An 18591-nucleotide genomic window follows, 5' to 3' on the forward strand; every position below is an offset into this window, starting at 1 on the left:
ACTGCAGGTTTAAATTTTCATCCGTGGCTTTAAATAATTTTAGATAAAATGTGTCTGTGGGTGTCCTTTTGGCTTAAAGAACTGTTTATCTTTGAGAGTAGAGTTATTAAAAATATACCTAACTGGTCCAGGCCACTAAGTGCATTGTGTTAAGTAGGTTAGTGCTGTCATGTAGCTGTGAAACTGTTATACAGCTTGCTTTTTACAGTGTTTATTAAGCTATTTAATTTTAGCAGTAACATTCACATTTTTGGGGATAATTTTTAGAAAAACCTTAGCTGAAATATTGGCCATGAAGAATAAGAACATTTAAGTTTACTATGGCCATTAACAGTCAATAAAAGTTCAGTTTTGTATATGACAGTGAACATGCAGCATGATTTTTGTCACTAACTTTTCTCAAAGACAAGTGTGCCATAATGTTTTTGATTTTCAGCTGGCCATGTGAAAAGGGGTCATCTATTGAATAATGGTAAAATGAGTTTAAAACTTATCAGAAAGGGGAAAAAAAACATTTTCCTTACGGGTTATCCAGCAGTAATACAATGGGGTTTAGTTCTTTCTTTGGTCGGTAATAAGCTCTCAGTGGGACAATGAAGTTGTATAAGCCATTTCCAGCAGTTTCTGCTGCAACTATAATCAATTTGTTTTTGAATCCATAGGCTTTGGCATCTTCATAGTAGTTATGTTGGCACCCCTAAAATCAGAGTAAAAAACATGTTCAGTGGATGTGAATATTGTATCAGATGACCCAACAGAGACCTCATTAGACATAAAACTTGGAGATGCAAAGGAGGAGAGAATATAGTATTATAGAAAATACTGCACAAACTTAATCTCTAAGGAGAAATCAGAATTTGGCTCTGCTCAGATGCAAGAGACAAATGAGAGTGCAGGATTATCCAGTAGCAGAATCCCCCTTTACCTTATCTAGTCTTAGACAACAGAAGGGTACTTTTTCATGCAGAAGATGACAAAAAGTGGGAGAACTTCCAATATAAGGAGAGTAAGGAGGATAGCCTTTGGCATACCTAAAATACAAAAAAAAAACCATTTTTCAGTATAGCAAATTACCAAAACACAGCTGCCTACACAAGTGTTTTGTGGGATGTTTATACATACGTCCAAGTTTTAGATCAAGCACACAAAATGAACTATGCTTAACAGAGGTCAAAAGAATGTATTTTGCAGCCAGTTCAACAGAACTTAGTAAAAGCTGCCATGCTGTTGGGGACTGAAGGAATTTTGCTCGGGTTTTTGAAAATAATTTGTTGTATTACAGTGTGCTGCCATAGTGTTTTGAACTGGAAACTTTTAAGTTAAAAAAGGAAGGAAAGAAAGCAGAAGTAACTGTACTTCTGCTCTTCCTTCTCCATTTTGTTTTCCAAACATTTACCAAGAATGAGTGAAGTCATCACCTTTTAGCTTTAATAATGTACTTTCAAAATGGCTGAAATAAATTCTAATGGCAAACCCTCTTCCCGATGAGATGAAATTTCTAATTGGCCTTAGTTCATTTTTTACGAGAGACCTTTTAAATCCTGCTGTTTCAATCTGCACATTTAAGATGACTTGTCCTATTAATTTTTTCTCTGGAGCTTGATAATCTTCCCTGGGGCTTCTCATGCTTGCCATTGGTGGAAATGGGAAACTCTGCTGGTTGAGGCACTGGTTTAAATTGTGTATTTCAGTTTTAACACCCCTGTCAGCCATCCTAATAAACATAATTGCTCATCTGCACAGCAAGATTGAATCTTCTCGGTTTATCTGAGTAATGCATCATTACTTTCAGTAACACACTAACAAGCATTTGGAATTAGATGTGATAATTTTGTCCCGTACTGCTTTTTTGTCATTCCTGCATTTTGAAGTCGCACACCCAGCTCCAGAATTCCAAAGCCTGTTAGATGATCTGATTATCACTGGATTTGCGTGGCAGGAATACTTATCTGTTTACAAATTTGTTGAGTGCTCACGTAATAATTATAGAAATAAAATAAAAAGCCCTAGAATACGCTATGAATGCACTGCAATACATGACTACAGCTTTTAGAACTGCAAAGAGAAAATCTCCTGCAAACGGAAGAGTTTATCTGCGGGGTGTTCTTGTATTTCAAAGTAGGCTTATGGCATTCTGCTAACATTTCCTCTATGGGAATAATTCCATAACTGCACTTCATGGAACTTCCTTCCTAGAAGTGCTCAGATTGATCTGCATTCCAAAAAGGATTATCGATGCTTTTTACATATGGAGTTAACTTTTCACTTTATTTGACATTTAGCATACGTACTCAAAGCCTGCAGAGCCTTCCTCGTCGGAGGGGGTGGTTTCATCCTCGGACTGGTCGCTGAGCAGGTCGCAGGTGGGCCGGGAGGAGGAGTCAGCCACCTCGAGCACGGGGGCGATGCTGGGCCTCCTGCCCTCCCTGCCCCCCTGGGCGGGCAGCGCCAGCGTGGCCCCGCTGGCCCCGCGGCACCCCGTGTCCTGCAGATCGATGGCCACGGTCCCTGGGCAGGGAAAACAGGGAAAACGTCTCCTCAGTGCTGCTCAGAACGTGGGAACGGTGTTCCCCGATTTACTGGGGACTGCCTGGCTGCCTGGCAAAGGACTGGCAGCAGCACTGCCCTGGGTGCATTTATTCCATTAAAGTAAAACAAATATTTCAACTGTACTCAAGGAAAGCAACGCTTTTCCTGACAATTAGTCTGTGTCTTCTTGTTAACTGCCTCTTTAAAATCATACCTTATATAACCAGTCCATATTACTATGCATCAACAACCTGCAGATTTTACTTAAGGTGTTTGTTAAATTAAAGAAGCTCACGAAAACTTCTTAGAAACAATCAGGTATGAATGACAAACAAGTACTCGTATGATTTACCCACTGGTTTTGCTTTGCATTCACTTCATTATTACTTTTTTATACCACAGTCTTAAGTTTACTTCCACTTTGTCAAGTAAAAGAGAATCAAATTCCATTTGTTTGTTTGGGGGTTTTGGTTTGTCTGCTTGTTTGTTTTTGTCTGGGTTTTTCTTTGGTTTGGTTTGGGTTTTGTTGTTGTCTGTGGGGCTTTTTTAAATATGAGGGTAAATGTTTTAAGTTTTTCTAGTCATTCTCTCTATTCATAATTACAGTTTCTTAAAAGCTTAGGAAGATACTTTAAAATGTGCTACTCATTAAATAAGAATAGGTTGTGATGTAATCTTTTTTTTTTTTTTTTTTTTACTTACCCATGCTGGCTATTATACTGTGTACTGGTAACCTAGAAGCTCCATGATAAGATAATTTTGATTCATGGTTTTTTCTATGCTTTTCTTGCTTCTTAAAAGCAGAATTCTCTTCTTTGGTGATATTTATATAAAAGCATATATCAGTAGAACTCATGATATATCGAGGACCTGGATTCAGCAAAATGTTTTTGTTATCTTCCTTTCTAACACCAATCAGACAGACTCCAAACCTTAATTAGAAAAGGAAAGGCATGGTTCATTTTGCATAGTCCTGCAAACACCAGAATTTCCATTGTCAAAAATGAACCTCAGGTATATTTTTATTCTTTGCACATTATGAACATTTGCAGCTTTCTGGATGATAAGGATGTTTGAAAAATGTGTCCTGCTAAATAGGCCACATCAAATCAAGCAGATTTTATGAGCTCATGAATTCCCAGGCAGTTGAGTGTTTTTTGTAATGCCCATAATATTCTCCTAATGTTGTTCTAGTTGATTTTTTCTGTCAGATGAATAGTCCTTTCTGGGAAAATATTGGTAGAAAAATGGATACATGATATGAAAAATTATTAATATGTTAAATTGTTCCATTATTTGTAGGTAATGGAGACCATTTTCATAATTCATTTTTCCAATTCACTTATAAAATGTATTTGATTAGTGATAGAAAAAAAGGAATTACAGAAAAAAACCCTCTTTTTCTCCTTGATTAAGTATGAGAATAAACCCAGCATTTAGGGTTTGATAAATGCTTATTTCATCAAATATATAAACATACATGATTTGTGTTTATTTTTCATGTTCACCTCACAGAGCAGCACTGGAAAAGTGATGCATCATCTGGACCTTAAAGCAGGTATGTTATCATCTAACAGAAAAAAGAGTTTTATGTTTGAACAATTACCAGAATGTACCATGTGACACCTTTAAATTGAACATTTTCCTTAATATGAACAAGCGACAAAGGAAGCCAGATTTCCAGCTGAGTCCTAAATAAATTTTAAAAACCCCACACCCTCCCACCCATTCATTTCTAGATTGTTTTGGACTTGGAAAAGGATTGTGGTTCTTGAAAAACCTCCAAAAAGTGCCTTTTTTTGCTGGTTGTCCATCTTATCTTTTATATTTATAGAACACTATTCTCAGACTGAGATGGGCTATTCAGGATGAACATAAGCTTCTACCTGACCAGCTCCAACTCACAGAAATAAATCCATATTAGTGGCCAGCAGCTTAAACCCAGAAACAGATCAATGTGCAGTACTGTGCCTTTAGTGCAGAGCCACGCTGCAGGCAAAACAAGTAATTATTTCTTTGAACTTCTGATGCTTGATAAGAAAAATAAACATACTTTTTATGTGCATGGAAAGAAGCATATGTGAAGCTCTTCCCCTCATACTCTGCAAAAAATGTACTTTCTTCCAAGTTGATGTGATACACTTCATTACCAGAGCATCTGCCATACATTTTCTGCCATTGTTCTGGTGATTGCTGACTCTCCCTGAAACATAAAGAGAATAATTTAACACCTAATGCAAAATTCTTATTAATCAGAATTCGTATTTCCTGTCAACAGAAACTACAAATGTCTACTGAAAAGGTCCCATAGGCTAATCTGAAAGAAGTATTTGAGATCAAATCTTGGTTATATTTTAAGTACAGAGATTATCTTGGTGTATTAAAGAGCATTTTCTGCTAAGTAATAGATATATGAGAGTATGTACTTTAACACCAGGAGAGAGATGGCTCAATTACTTTAAAATCACACCATAATAAGTAGATCCATGGCAGCTTGAAGTGACAGGTAAAACCAGCAGCATTCTCATGACATTCATAAAGACAGTTTCTTCACATGCTTTGTGGCAGACTCTTTGGTTCCTGTCTGAGTATTATTAATACCAACTTATGTAGGAAAGAGTCATTTGTCTTTGGTCATTTGATTTGTGAGAGAGATTTTTCTGCATTTGCTTATCAGTGATCTTTATACTCGCTGGGTATTTTTTGGTTCCTGTGTCTTGTAGACTATTACAAGTACATAGCTTCTTTTCTTTGGTGCAAGAAAGTAAGTTAAAAAGCAGATCACCCTTTACTCCATGCATTATACTTAATGCAAACAGTTCAGTGAAAATTTCCAAACCTCAGCAACCCCAACACTTTTAGACCTGGAGCTCCTGGGAACTTCTTGATTAAGTTTGGAATGTGGAAACAAGGTTCTGCCTGCATGATTTTCACTGGAGGGAACTGATGCATATACACACAGATATGTGCAGATAGGTCATGAATCTGCCAAGTGTGTCCTGTGTTTTCCCATTTGGAGTGAAGATCCCAAGGTCCCAGGACATGCTCCTTTAATGCTCATTTATACAGTCTCAATACCTTAACACAATTTGTATTTTTCTCCCATTTGCCATGTTTCTTCACTCTCATCATGAAAACATTTTGTTTCAAGACGAAAATAAGTAAACCACTTTTGTCGCAACACTATAAATAGTGCAGTAGGTATAGAACAGCACAAATAGCCATGTAATTTCAGAACATTTCCCTTATTTCACTTTTCCCGCTAAAATAAAATGGTCACCTGTTTAATGTCTGCTTGGTTCCAGTGAGTTGTCTGAAAGCTTCCCATGGGGCTGTACTGTAAAGATCACATTAACTCCGAGTCAGAAAGGTTATTTTCTTCCAGTATCTTGTATCATCAAACAAACCCTAATAGAGTTGTATTACTAGTTCAGATAACCAGGTAACACTTAAAGATAAATGTTAAGATTATTAATTAAGATTGATAATTAAATTATAAATAAGATTCAAGGTAGAATTTTGGTGTCTCACAGACTAAAGTTTTGAATTCCACAAACAGTTGAGAAGACAGCAGGATTATTTGCACCTTAACAGACAATAGGATTATTTGCACCTTAACAGGTATTTAAAATCTGAGTCCGACATAAGGTTTCATGCAGGTACTAATAGCAATCATGATAATAAAAGGATAATTAAACAGGAACTAATGTAAAGGAAAGCAGTTGACTATTAACATTGGAAATCCATTTAACAAATTATTTTCATTATGTAGATCTAATTTAGTATTTGGTTTGGTTTAAATACATGTATATAAAATTTTTATTTGCAGTTTAAATAATCTACTTTCACCTGATATTTTTACTTAGCCAAACCCAACTGCTCATCTGACTTCATCTTTCATATGCATAAATAATGGTAATTTCACCTACTTTAACAACTAGCAGTTAATTTACCTCTTGTTCAACAACAGAATACGTCTGGAAAAGCAAAGAAACAACCCTCTCTGAACTATAAATTGGTCAAATCCAAAGCAGTTTATGTCTGCAGTACAATGACTAATGTCCTTATTTTGGAGTCTGTCTGAGAATCAATGCTCTGAAGAGTGCTGACTGCAGTAGATAAATAATAACTAGACATTTTCACTTTTTCAGTCTTTCTGTATAAATACAGAAGAGTATTCTTACAATAACATAAAGTGTACATTCCTTCTGAAACACACATTATTTTAATCCTTCTGGATTCAAAGTAATGCTACAACTATTTGTGCAAAAACCTTTTTCTTTTTGCTCCTAGTATACAATGACCAGACTAGAAACCAGTTATTTTTATTATGCTGGTTACATCTATTAACTCTGATTGCAAAAGAAATCTTAGGCACTTTTGAATTCTCAGACAGTTACTTTGTATCTCAGTTGGGAATCTGTAAATGATCAATGTATTAAACAATGAAATGCTGAAGTATTAAGTACAGCAGAAATCATTTCCCTTTTCTGTGTTTGGTTTTGTGCTGAAGGAAAATTCCCTGACAGCTGTTAGGAACACTGCTCTTCTTTTAGGTGCATGTAATATGAAATAACTGGAACAGGCTCTGGATTCTGTGCATGTCACAGAATTACAAGGTAGGCAGATAAAAAAATGTATAAAGAATGTGTTTCACCACAGTACTCAGCAGGTATCCAAACAATGTTTTGTTGTCCTCCTACTAGGAGATTTTAGTGCACACTGCCATTAAAATCTTGACATTTGTTGTTCTCAGTAGTAACAGTTCCAGGAAGAATTTGTTTTCCCCATTCTGGGCAAAGGGGAATACTAGAAATGTCATATAGAAGGTTAAATAGCTCTGCTTATAGATAGATATATACTGGGTTCATGATTACTTGAAAAAGAAGTTAGCATGTTACAAGACTTATATAGTGTATACGCAGCTATTCCATTTCTACAAATATATTTAGAGATTCACTCTTTATTGCATCTGTCTGCCCACGACATTTCAATCAAAAATACCTTATTATTCCAAGAATACAGCATAAAAGAGATACACCAGATCTGGTAAAATTATTTTAGTGAATTCAGAGAAGCTCTGCTGTGACTATGCAGTCTGCAGAGACACCATAATTCTGCACCCCTTCCAGCAGTGTGGTCATGTTAAAATTAAAAATCATGGATGTTTGTTTGCCTCTTAACATACGGGCATAGAAGAGTAAATACCATATGTCATCAAAAGAACATTTTATTTTTTTTTAGTTCATTGAAACAGACCTTGAAATTAACCTATGAGAATAGATATTCTTAGGATTTGTTAGTGTTCATAAGTAGAACTTTGTGATAGAAACACTTCAATCTACTAAACCAGAAATTCAATTTTTTCGTATTTTATATTGTGAAGGGGCACAACAGCATGCAATAAACTCTTAAATACTGGGGGAGGATGTCTTCTCTTCAAAACTATACTGCCTTGAGTAAGGCATTTGAAGCTTTTATTGAGCAGAAAGTTCCATTTTCTTTTTTAAAACTGTAATTATTTGAGAACCCAGGGTAAGCTGTTTTCTAGACTTTTTCTATACTTACTGTCCCCTAGATGTATGAACCAGCAGAGTGATTAATGTAGAAGTAGCTGGACATATGCAATTTAGAGCTAGCATAGCATATTTGAATTCCTCTTCACATACAACATGATCTGTAGGGAAAAAAAGAAGGATACAAATTGTTTTATAAAATTAACAGAACAGAATTATCACTTCCTTGTCTAGGAAAGTGGTGAAGATGGATCAATCAAAAGTTGGCCCAACATCTTAACTTTCTGCTTGAACCTTGGAAATCAGCTGTGTATGATTTTCCCTGTCTGTGCTATCTAACATGGATGGCTACTGTTCTAAACCCAGATCACAGTTAAATGCTCTCCAGGGCTTGCTGATGGCATGAAAAGGAAATAGAAATTATTCTTTAATGTAATTCCCATATATCTGTGACAGTATTGAAATAGCTATTAAAAGGGACAAGCACAAAACTTCTAGAAACATCAATTCAGAGAGGTTTTGTAAAACCATGAAGGCATTTAATACCAAGTCAATTTTTCCCCTCTGAATATGGTCTTTGGTTCTTTTGATGGGATCAGAATTTGCTCCTAATCAGAAAGAATATTACAAGTAGTACAGCTGATGATCAAAACATAGGCACATGAAAATTGCTGAGTAAAGGCAGGCAAACAGCCTCCCCAGCCAGACCTGAACTCTGCACATCTGCTTCTGGTTTCACCAATGTGACACTGAAATCCTTAGAACCTCCTTGCCTCTCTAAGCTGCTTTCCTGACAGAATTTATTGTATAGCTATAAGCATGACACTTCCTGAAAATAAAAGTGAAGGCATATTGTGCCTTCTCTGTTCCTTTTATTTTGAAATATCTAGAGGCTTTTCAGTAACAGAATCATTTACTACTGAATTGAGTAATTAATTCTCCTATTTTCTGAAAATCAGGGCCTATTTAAATGTCATAGGGAAGGGATGAATTTAGTTATATAAAGACACTGTCAAATATAGGACAAAATGAGATTTTTCTTCCTGTAAATATATTTCAGCTGTAGCAATTAAATATTTTCTGCAGAAAATGTTTCAGATAGAAGTATGTTCTTTTAGTTGACCATATGCCATTAATAAACCTACTTGAATTTCAGACTAGAGAGGGTAAGGCATAGTTGGTGGCTTGAACAGAGTATCTGCAGTCCATTACCATTAGTGAGATGACAGAGATATATGGAAGTGAATACCACATTCCTGACACTGAAAGATAGAGAATTCTTGCTAATTCTTAATTTGTTTAGGATTTTGCCAAATAACCTCCCCTTATTTTTTGTTTGGAGTGTTGTCATATTATAGCTAAACATTTTGAAAATAAAAGAAAAAATACACAGGGTAATGATTTCATCCTCTGTTATTTCAGATCTTGTATTTGAACCCAACTGTACACGCTGGCCTAAATATATACAAATGGAAGTTAATAAATCACAGATGGCACAATGAAGACGAAAACTGTAGCTTCAATCCTCCAGATACACTCTACTCTCTAACATCTATGGTGATCTTTCTTGGCAGATCTTTATGTAAAATATAATGTTACCAAAGAATACAGCATACAGCAGAGATTGCTGTCCTACAACAGCCTCTTAATCATGTCTGTAAGAGAGTCACCTGGTGTTGTCAAGTGTTTTTACATCAGGAGCCTTGGAGCTGGACTTTTGGACTATTTTTGCACCTGTTTGAGACTCTGACCTTCTGCAGGTAAGTTCTTGTATTAGACACAGACCAGGTCAAAAATGCCTTGTTCCTTTCTCCAATTATTTGACAGTTTCCAGCCTTCCTATAATGTTAACTGTGTATTCTGTGTATGCTCAGGCCTTGTCTTGAGGAGGATTACACAGAACTTTGACTGCTGCCTCTTTCAGAGGTGAGCAGGGAGGAAGCTGGATGACAGCTTTCCCCCTCCTCAGGTCTGGGACATCACTTGTGGCCCCTGACAGCAGGTACCAGAATCAGCAAATTACTCATGCAGTGTGACAGTGAGGCAGCCCAGGAAATTGCAGTTTGTCTTGAAGTGAATATTAAATATGTCATATCAGCTTGCCAGAGAAAGAAGTATTTTGATTGAGTTTATACTAAAGAAATATTACATGTAGAATTTCCGTAAGTCACTGTTTCTGTTGAAAATCTATTTTGACAGCAGTTTTGTTGCTAAGTCTGTCTCAAATGGATGTAGTACTGCAGTGGGGTGAGTTATGGTTTCTGTGATGTTACTGAGGATAAAACAGACTCAAAATACTGATTTATGCCTGCAGCAGCAGCCATGTGGTAAGAATGACCTAGACCTGGCACAATTATTCTGAGAAACCTTTCTTTAGTCAATTTGATAAGTTAACATGACCACTACCAGATCTGATAGAGAAAAATGCCCATCCATTACCTCTAGACTATTTTTATCTGTAATTGGACAGATTAATCATCTGCTGCATTTAATATCTATTTAGGTGAATCTGGACTATGTTTCTTTGAAATAAACTACTGAAGCTTTGATGTCAGGCTTCAATAATCTTTGCTAATTATTGGGTGCATTTTGAATAAATAGAGAATGTCAAATGTATCCCCGTTTCCTGGAATTGTAATTATATATAATTTCCAAATATTCAAAGTAAAGGATATATATACACACACATACAGACACACACAAAAATTATAAAAGTTTTAATTTCAGCTCAGAAAATATTGAATTTAGTAGTCTCTGAATTGCATAAATATATTGCTCTGCTGTGGAAAATCTTCACTTTATTTCCCTTTTGTGCTGAAATGCAGGGCCAGGAGGTTGCACCAAGGGTACATGGCCTTTTGTAGCCTTGTGTGTTTGAAAGAAAAGTGGGAAGATTAGGAATCTAACTGCCAGCATTACTGAAAGAAAAACTGGGCATGTCAAGGCATTTTTATATTGGAAATTACTAGGGAGAAATCAAAGTATTTCAGCTCAAGAGATAAGATAGCTTCCCATCTGATGACTGTGGTGTTAACAGTGGCTATGTATTTAAAGTGTTCACACCTTAAACTTGCAAAGGGTTTTGCTGGCACAAACATTTATGCCACTATAGCAATGTAAGCAGGTTAATATTGTAAACAAAATAGTTAAAATTCACTGTTAAAAATATCAGAAGGCACAGAATGCAAGGATGTGTGTGTGGCACCAGGTGGAAAGTCAAGAAACCTGACTTTCTGACAGGTCATATGAGCCTGGCCAAAGTGCCTCCATTCTCTTGCTTTGAGGACAAAAATAAATTCTCATTCTCTCATTAAAGACAGGGAGGATGTTTAAGTCTTGTTTACAGGATGGGAATACATTATAGCAATTACTTTTCCCACATACTGTTCCCTACTCCTATTGGAACATGCAGTCAGTATCTGAATTTCAGGACTGCCTCATGCAATCTAGGACTGGTCAACCTAATATAAGCTGCTGAGAAAATGGGCTGCTAGTGCTTTATACATTTTTAATGTTATTAAAAGTTAAACTTTAGTTAGGAGGCCTATTTAGTTGTATTTCCTCTAAATTCAAAAAGTTCATTTTTGACAGCTATAGTCTCTAAACCAGTGTGTAAAGAAAAAAAAGAAGAATAAATGCTATTACTAAGTACGTCAGGTTTATAAAAATGCCCACTATTGTTCTGGGAAGCCTCTGGAAGAAAATTGTCATTTTTTCAAGGAATATCAGATTTAAAAGAAGCTTTTACATTAAGGCAGTAATAAAGCAGCCCTGAATCATAACAGGAAAAGCACTTAGAAAAATGTTCCAGGTGGTTGTAACAAATTTCACTCATAAACACTCTGGACAGGTCTGCAGTCTGCAGCCCCCACTGGGTACATGTTTCAGGATGATGAAGAGTTGGGTGACATCAATACCAAAGGGAGATCCTCTCAGGAAAATGTATGCCAACTAATATTGTTCTCGTGGCTCCAGCAATGCCTAAACATTTGCAGTAGGTGAGCATCCAGTGATGATGCTGAAGTTCAACTGAAGGAAATTTTACCAAAAGAGGTTTTTTTTTAGTTGTTGTTTTTTAGTTTGGTTTTTCTTTTTTTTTTTTTTTTAATATGGTCCAAATTCTATAACACTTCAAACAGACATGAAAAATTGCCTCTGTTTTAAAAGTCTAGTTGTATATAAGCTCCTACAGAGACAAGCCATTAGGAATAATGAAACTCTCTTAAAAACACAATTTGGAACAACAAATTAACACAGTTACTGATAAAGGAAAGCGGCCATGGCTAAGGGAGCAGGGATTATGTTTGTGCTGGCTGGTTTTAAGGGGGAGATGAAAAAGTACCATCATTCTCATCACGGCATGAGCCTTATTCCCCTCTGTGCCATTTCATACTTGAGATTACACTTTTATAACTTCAGAACTGCCACTGATGGGGCTTCTTCTTCTTTCTAACCCAGTGGTAAATTCCACAGCTTTTAAAATTACAGCTTTAACTGTTGCTCTGGAGCAGTTCTGCTGGAATTTACTTTTTCATCACATTCTGGGATGATGGAGGAGACTAATATTTTTCCAAAGTTGTTTTTATTTTTTCATGAATCAGCAATCTTTTCTTCCTTGGAATATAATTCAAGAAAACTGAATTTTCAAAATTGCAGCTGAAAAGGAAAGCTTCTCTTTTACTTCAGAGCTATTTCTCCAAAAGCATTTGTGTGCATTTGTACATCTATGTACTTGCATAAGTGACTGATAAAGACAGAAAGAAAGAGAAACATATAATGCAGAGAAATAGTTTGTCAGATAAAAGGTGGTTACAAGAGTGATTTTCTCAGATTTCTTAACATCATTTTGCATTTTATGCCATGGTTTCTAAGGCATGCGTTTTACTAGATATAGAATTAAATTATATATCTCTTTCCAAAATATTTGCAAGCAATTAAAATCACTTGGTAAAATCACATACCTCTTGGTAAAAAACAGTCCAATTAGAAGATTTTTCCCTCTATCATTTGTTGGACTAAATCTGAATAGATCTTCTTATACAGCCCTTAGTAACTATGTTTTAGTAGACAGAAATGAATTACAGACATGGGTACAGTAAGCTGGAGACTTACCTGGATCTGGAATAAAGGAGTAGTTACACATCAAATAATCATACTCTCTATATTATGTAGCATAAAAATATTAATTCTTAAAAGTGCTTGTAAGTAAGTCTTTGCCATGGCTAAGATGTGTATTATTTTACAAAACTGCACATTTAATCAGTTTCTAAGTAGTAAATATGCCCAGGGATTCTCACTTTGTTGTGTTCATGAAACAAACTGTCAAACACTGACAAGTGCTTCAAATGCCAGCAATCGTCCACTTACCTGCAAACTTGATGTGGAATTTATTCTCAGGCTTCAGTATCTGAACATACAAAGGACAATTTGGAGCAAAGTCTTTAACTGCCCAAGCTCTTAAAATAGTTTGGTGATCCTAGAAGAAAGAGTAGGAGGGGGTGCCAATGAAATAAAAATAACCATGTCAGATTAGAAAAGGAATCTATTATCAGACTTGCTCCATTGAAGAAAACTCATTTTAAGATGATGTGGCACCAGCTGGTATGGATGTTTATGTGCAAGTTATATAATTGCTTTACTTATTAATTTCCAGCAATCTTCCACTAATAAGGTATTTTGAACCTCTCCTATTTTTCTGCACATGCTAATGATTGTGTTATTTGGAAAGGAGTAACATTTGGATATGAAATGATTGTGTGAAAACTTAAGATGGCAGTGATTGGTCATGTCTAATTAATCAAGAATTATGTAGCATAGATGTCCTTACAAAGAGACTCATAATTAAAATAGCATTAAATGATGACATCAAGAACTGAGAGTTTAAAATTGTGGGTGATTCTAAAAATATCAGTTTAATTAAAAGCAGATCTGAATTTTTGTGGAACTAAAACGTTTGCACAACTGATGTCAGGATTTAGCCAGCTATTAACCAAAGATTCCAAGAGATTTTTCAGGCTGTTAAGTTTTTGTTCTTGTTACCACATGGCAAGAATGAGTTAACTTCAGGGTGAACATTGCTAATTATAAAAGTCATCTATGTGGTAGTGCATTCATATTTTGAATTTTGTGACATAAGACTAATTCCAGTGTATCATCCATCATATTTTTATTTATTTCAAAACAAACATTTCAGAGCAGTATCTAGGAATCCATTACTGGATTGAAATGCCTTACCTAGTCATGAAATTGGTGGTATTTAAAGATAAAATGTAAAGAATGATTCATTATATTTGCAGCATCAGCAGTAAGAAAAGGTTTCAGACTTGTGAACACAAGGGAAAATCTCTGCCTGGAACAGAGTGTAATTGACATTTTCAAACCATAATATTTTATTATCAATTGAGATGTTAGCAAGTTTTTCTACTAGAAAAACTAAAATAGAGTAATAAGAGGATGGCAAAATATCTTATTTCACATTTTTCTTATTAGTCATTTTATAGATGTAGGATTGATCTGCCATTTAGGAGATTTAAAAGCATGGGTGTGACCTGCTGTAGGTTTTCCTTGTATGCAGCCACTTTTTTTTTTTTTTTACTTTTCTATAACATATGGCAAGCTACCCTCCTCAGAATTTTGTGTTTGTGTGTGCTGTTGGATTTTCTTGTTTTTCTTAAGGTAATGACACACCAACACAGCTAGAAGCAGCAAGTGACTAGGTAATGTGCTAGATGGCTGTCACACAGATATGCTACATGCCTAGAAATATAGTTATCTCTATGTTAGATATTTTCTTGGATTTTTTTAATTATAGTTTTTTTAAAGCCCAGTTTTAAAAGAATGTGCAATGATTGTTAAATATAAGAATAAAGATTTCAATATAGAATTATTCAAATTACACTTATTTTATTAAAAACTCAAACAAACCTAGACCCATAGATCAACTCAGTGAGTATGCACTGTTAATCCAATAACCTTACATTAATGTTTCTTTTTTTCTCTTTCCAGTTGGTATACCCATGTGTTTGTGTACAATAGCTACTTATTTGGTTCCCAAGATTTTTGCTCAGTTATTCTCCCAAATTCCACTCTGAAGAACGACTCCAGGGGAGAGAAAGAAAAATACAGGTAGGCACCTTAAGCGATTTCTTAGATTCAGTCTCTTCATACAGTATTGTGGCTCTCTGTTTTAAAATGTAGCAATTTCTATGCTATATTGCAGTCACTTTAAAAAATGTTCACCTTTCTCCCAATATATGGTATATATGTACCCAAAACTAACAGAGGTAAGTGAAACAAAATTATACTTCTGTTCCTATTATTAAATATATGCTTCTTTGGAAGGTGAGTGAAAAAATATGATCACTCTTCTGTGTGATTTCCACACAATGACCCGCAGTCAGTGATCAAAAATTACCACAGATACAAACAGTGATTAATATAGAGGTGATATTTAAGTTCATGTATGAAAAGCTGCAAGTTTTAAAGTGGGTGTATTTCAATCATAAGAACTCAAGGAAATGCATTTAATATGTATTTTAAAATAGTTCTGTTAATTGAACCTCTTTTTTGCCACACATAACTTGATAAATTAGTTATACCCTGCTATGTTTGCATCCATATTGTGATGCCATTAAGACACTGTGATTTAGATTACCAGTACAGCAGAGTCACACAATTTGATTAATGAAACAGAAAAAAAAAGGTGCAAGCTTGAATTGGACCATCTCTGAATTTTCAGAAAGCATTAGAACAAAGCTGTCAGCAACAGCGGAAGTGTTGTCACTAGAAGTTATTAACTAACAAAATAGCAAGCAATGAACAGCCAGGGGTATCCATGGCAAATGAGTAAATCCTCTGCTTGAGCATTGTAGCTGGGGGGATAAAAACCCTCAAAAAACCACTTGAGTAACAACAGCTCTTCTGGTCAGGAATCTCCTCCTTTTATTTTGACAGCTGTCATGCATAGGAGAGGGTCCAAGGCTCTTTTAGCAGTTTGTCAGCTTCTCAACAACGGCAGGGTGGAAAATCAGTGGTACTCATAAAGATTGTTACAGGGATGACAGCTGAACTTCCTTCAGCCCTGTGACAAACAAACCTCTATACTACCATGAGGCTGGAGCAGTGTAGGAAATACAATAAATTTCATTTCACAGCCCTAGGGGGCAGTAAGATAAAATAGTTTTTTTAAAAATTAATAATTTTCCACTTGCAGTATAAATAATTGCATTCTCTGTGAAAATGTAATCTGACAGCAAAAGGGAGAACAAGGCAGAGATGTGACACCTTGTTTCAAAGCTTCAGAACCCACTGACCCTGAGATATCACTGTGGCCCAGGGGAAGGGACCAGGAGAGAGTGTTTTGTGAGATGTGCCTGTTTGTGTGCTCCAGGTACAAAGAGAAATGAGATTTAATAGAAGTCTGCAGTGGCAGCTGAAGTGTGCCAGGTCCCATCCTGGTGTTTCCTGAGGGCAGGAAGGAAGAGCTGCAGTGGGCCATGGCTCCAGAGCCAGAGCTGCACCATACTGGCCACAATGGATGGGAGCTCTGAGAGCTCCATGCAGAGCCCACTGCCTGCCCTACAGCAGAGTCCAGCAGAGCTGAAAATTGGCTTTTCTCTGCATAAATTCTGAAGCAGTTATGAGCAGAGATGAGCAGCTGACTGGTGGTATTGCTGTCCTTAATGCTGCATAAACCTTCCCAGTGCAGTATAAATCACACTGATTTTATGGGATTTCTCATCTGTAACCACTGTGCAACTCTCAAGTACATTATGTGAAATGAGATGTTGTAGCTGATTTGTTCTGAATTATGAAATCGTGGCTGATTTAGATAAGACACCTGGGCTATTTTGGAATTTTTCAGTCTCCTAGAAGTTACAGGTATTTTTCCAGGTATTTGCAAGAACTCCTGCTTGTTATTACCTTTAAATACCCCAGACCCTCTGTCACTTCCAAGCAGTAGTTCTGCCTTGCTTGACTACTCTGGGATTACTTACTGCCAGTTCAGTGGCTTTCACTGCTGTATTTTCAGGAGTCTACTGCTGATGAATCAAATTCAAAGTCCTTAGGTCAGTAAGTTTAAATGTTATAGCAGGAGCACAGGTTTGTCTCTCAGGGACCTCAGTGAATTTCTGCAAGGGATGGGTCCAGAACAGGATCTTTAGCTAAGATCTTTCAACTAAGTTCTGATGCCAGATGAAGTAATAAGTGATAGAAAATATATTAAGTAATGTTACAGATATCATGCAAAACTCTCATTTCCAATTTTTTACTATATCTGTTTTCAACATTTAGAAAAATTATTGCTGTTTCTTACAAAGTAGCACCAAAACAATATTTTTTGTTGAGATCACTTAAAATATAATTACTGAATTATAAATACTGGTTCTTTCTTGTTAGCCAATTTACAAGCATCTTCAGGAATATTCAGACTAATACTGAACCCCTTTGGAGTTCAAGATTGAACAGAATGAGGCAAGACTGCAATAATTTATTGTAGTTCACATAGTGAAAAACTTCAAGTTATGTTCATGAATCCATCCCCAGTGGAATTTTTTTCTGGATATCTGTGATCAGTAGATAATTTCATTAGCTGGAGGAGTTCTAGTTCGTACAGTTTTATTATTTTATCACAGATGCACTGCACAGAAGTTGGTATTAGCAGTGTTCCCTTGTGGACAGTAACTTACCTGACTGCAAATAACAATCAGCATGAGCAAACCCACAGAATCTTATTTAAAGAATCTTGCAGTTTTTCATTTTTAAAAATGACCAATATGAAAAATGGTCAAATAGTGTATATATTGGTTACTTGTATTACTTACAAATTTATTTATGAAGTTGATTTCAGGCTTTACTTCATTAGTTCTGAATATACCAGTCAGTTGATACCTGTCTCTTTTCTGATTTAATAAATACAACTGATTAAATTGAATATCTAGAGCAGTTCAGGTACTTTGAATATTGACAGAGCAGCATTCTTGGAAGTGATTAATGAGCAGTTATCAATGTATCCATGTATCTACTATGACAGTACATTTATGCTGTTCTGCCCTTGTTGCACAATAAAGAGCTGAGAGGGGGTAAGGGCAGTAAAACCTGTCCATCCTATCATTCCTCCCTCCCCACTTACTGCTGCTGTCCTGTCCACCTCACAGCGGCTGCTCAGGATGAAGCAGGCTTCAGCATTGTCCATCCTGGAAGAGAGGAGACAAACCTGTCACAGCCCAAGCAGGCACCCATGGACTTGTGTCACACAGTCAGATCTTGCACAGGGACACAGAACACAGACAAAGCTGACTCTGTTCTCATTTCTTACCCTGGTGACAGTAAAATCTGTGCCAAAGTAGTAAAAGCAGAGTGGCCCTAAACTTAATTTGTAAAGTTTTTATCTGCCATGATAAAAACTTTATGTATGACAGGTGAATAACGAGCACCAGCCTGCCTGGTGGATAAGAGTGCAATATGCAGAAGTTATTACTGGTGAGAATGAACTAGAGGGGCAGGTAACAGACTCGTCTTGCCTAGTGAGAGCAGAAAGTTGGGT

General features: G+C 36.1%; 1 protein-coding gene and 1 long non-coding RNA gene across 2 annotated transcripts in view; one reads left to right on the forward strand and one right to left on the reverse strand.

Annotated features, from left to right (window-relative positions):
- Positions 1–18591, reverse strand: part of KCNT2 (potassium sodium-activated channel subfamily T member 2) — a 115298-nt gene that overhangs the window by 28476 nt on the left and 68231 nt on the right. Inside the window, exons 13-21 of the mRNA XM_059477944.1 lie at positions 18178–18241; positions 13413–13521; positions 8098–8206; positions 5810–5866; positions 4583–4732; positions 3232–3461; positions 2292–2508; positions 926–1031; positions 525–697 (exon numbers count right to left, since the gene is read on the reverse strand). Coding sequence (XP_059333927.1) covers positions 525–697; positions 926–1031; positions 2292–2508; positions 3232–3461; positions 4583–4732; positions 5810–5866; positions 8098–8206; positions 13413–13521; positions 18178–18241 — 1215 coding nt within the window. The remainder of the gene's footprint in view (positions 1–524; positions 698–925; positions 1032–2291; positions 2509–3231; positions 3462–4582; positions 4733–5809; positions 5867–8097; positions 8207–13412; positions 13522–18177; positions 18242–18591) is intronic.
- The window catches only part of LOC132076688 (uncharacterized), a 51470-nt gene that overhangs the window by 19029 nt on the left and 13850 nt on the right, over positions 1–18591 (forward strand). Inside the window, exons 9-11 of the long non-coding RNA XR_009418955.1 lie at positions 4045–4087; positions 9468–9805; positions 15051–15170. This is a non-coding gene — a long non-coding RNA (uncharacterized LOC132076688). The remainder of the gene's footprint in view (positions 1–4044; positions 4088–9467; positions 9806–15050; positions 15171–18591) is intronic.

This window comes from Ammospiza nelsoni, chromosome 9 (genome assembly GCF_027579445.1).
Source record: "Ammospiza nelsoni isolate bAmmNel1 chromosome 9, bAmmNel1.pri, whole genome shotgun sequence".
NCBI classification, from domain to species: Eukaryota; Metazoa; Chordata; class Aves; order Passeriformes; family Passerellidae; genus Ammospiza; species Ammospiza nelsoni.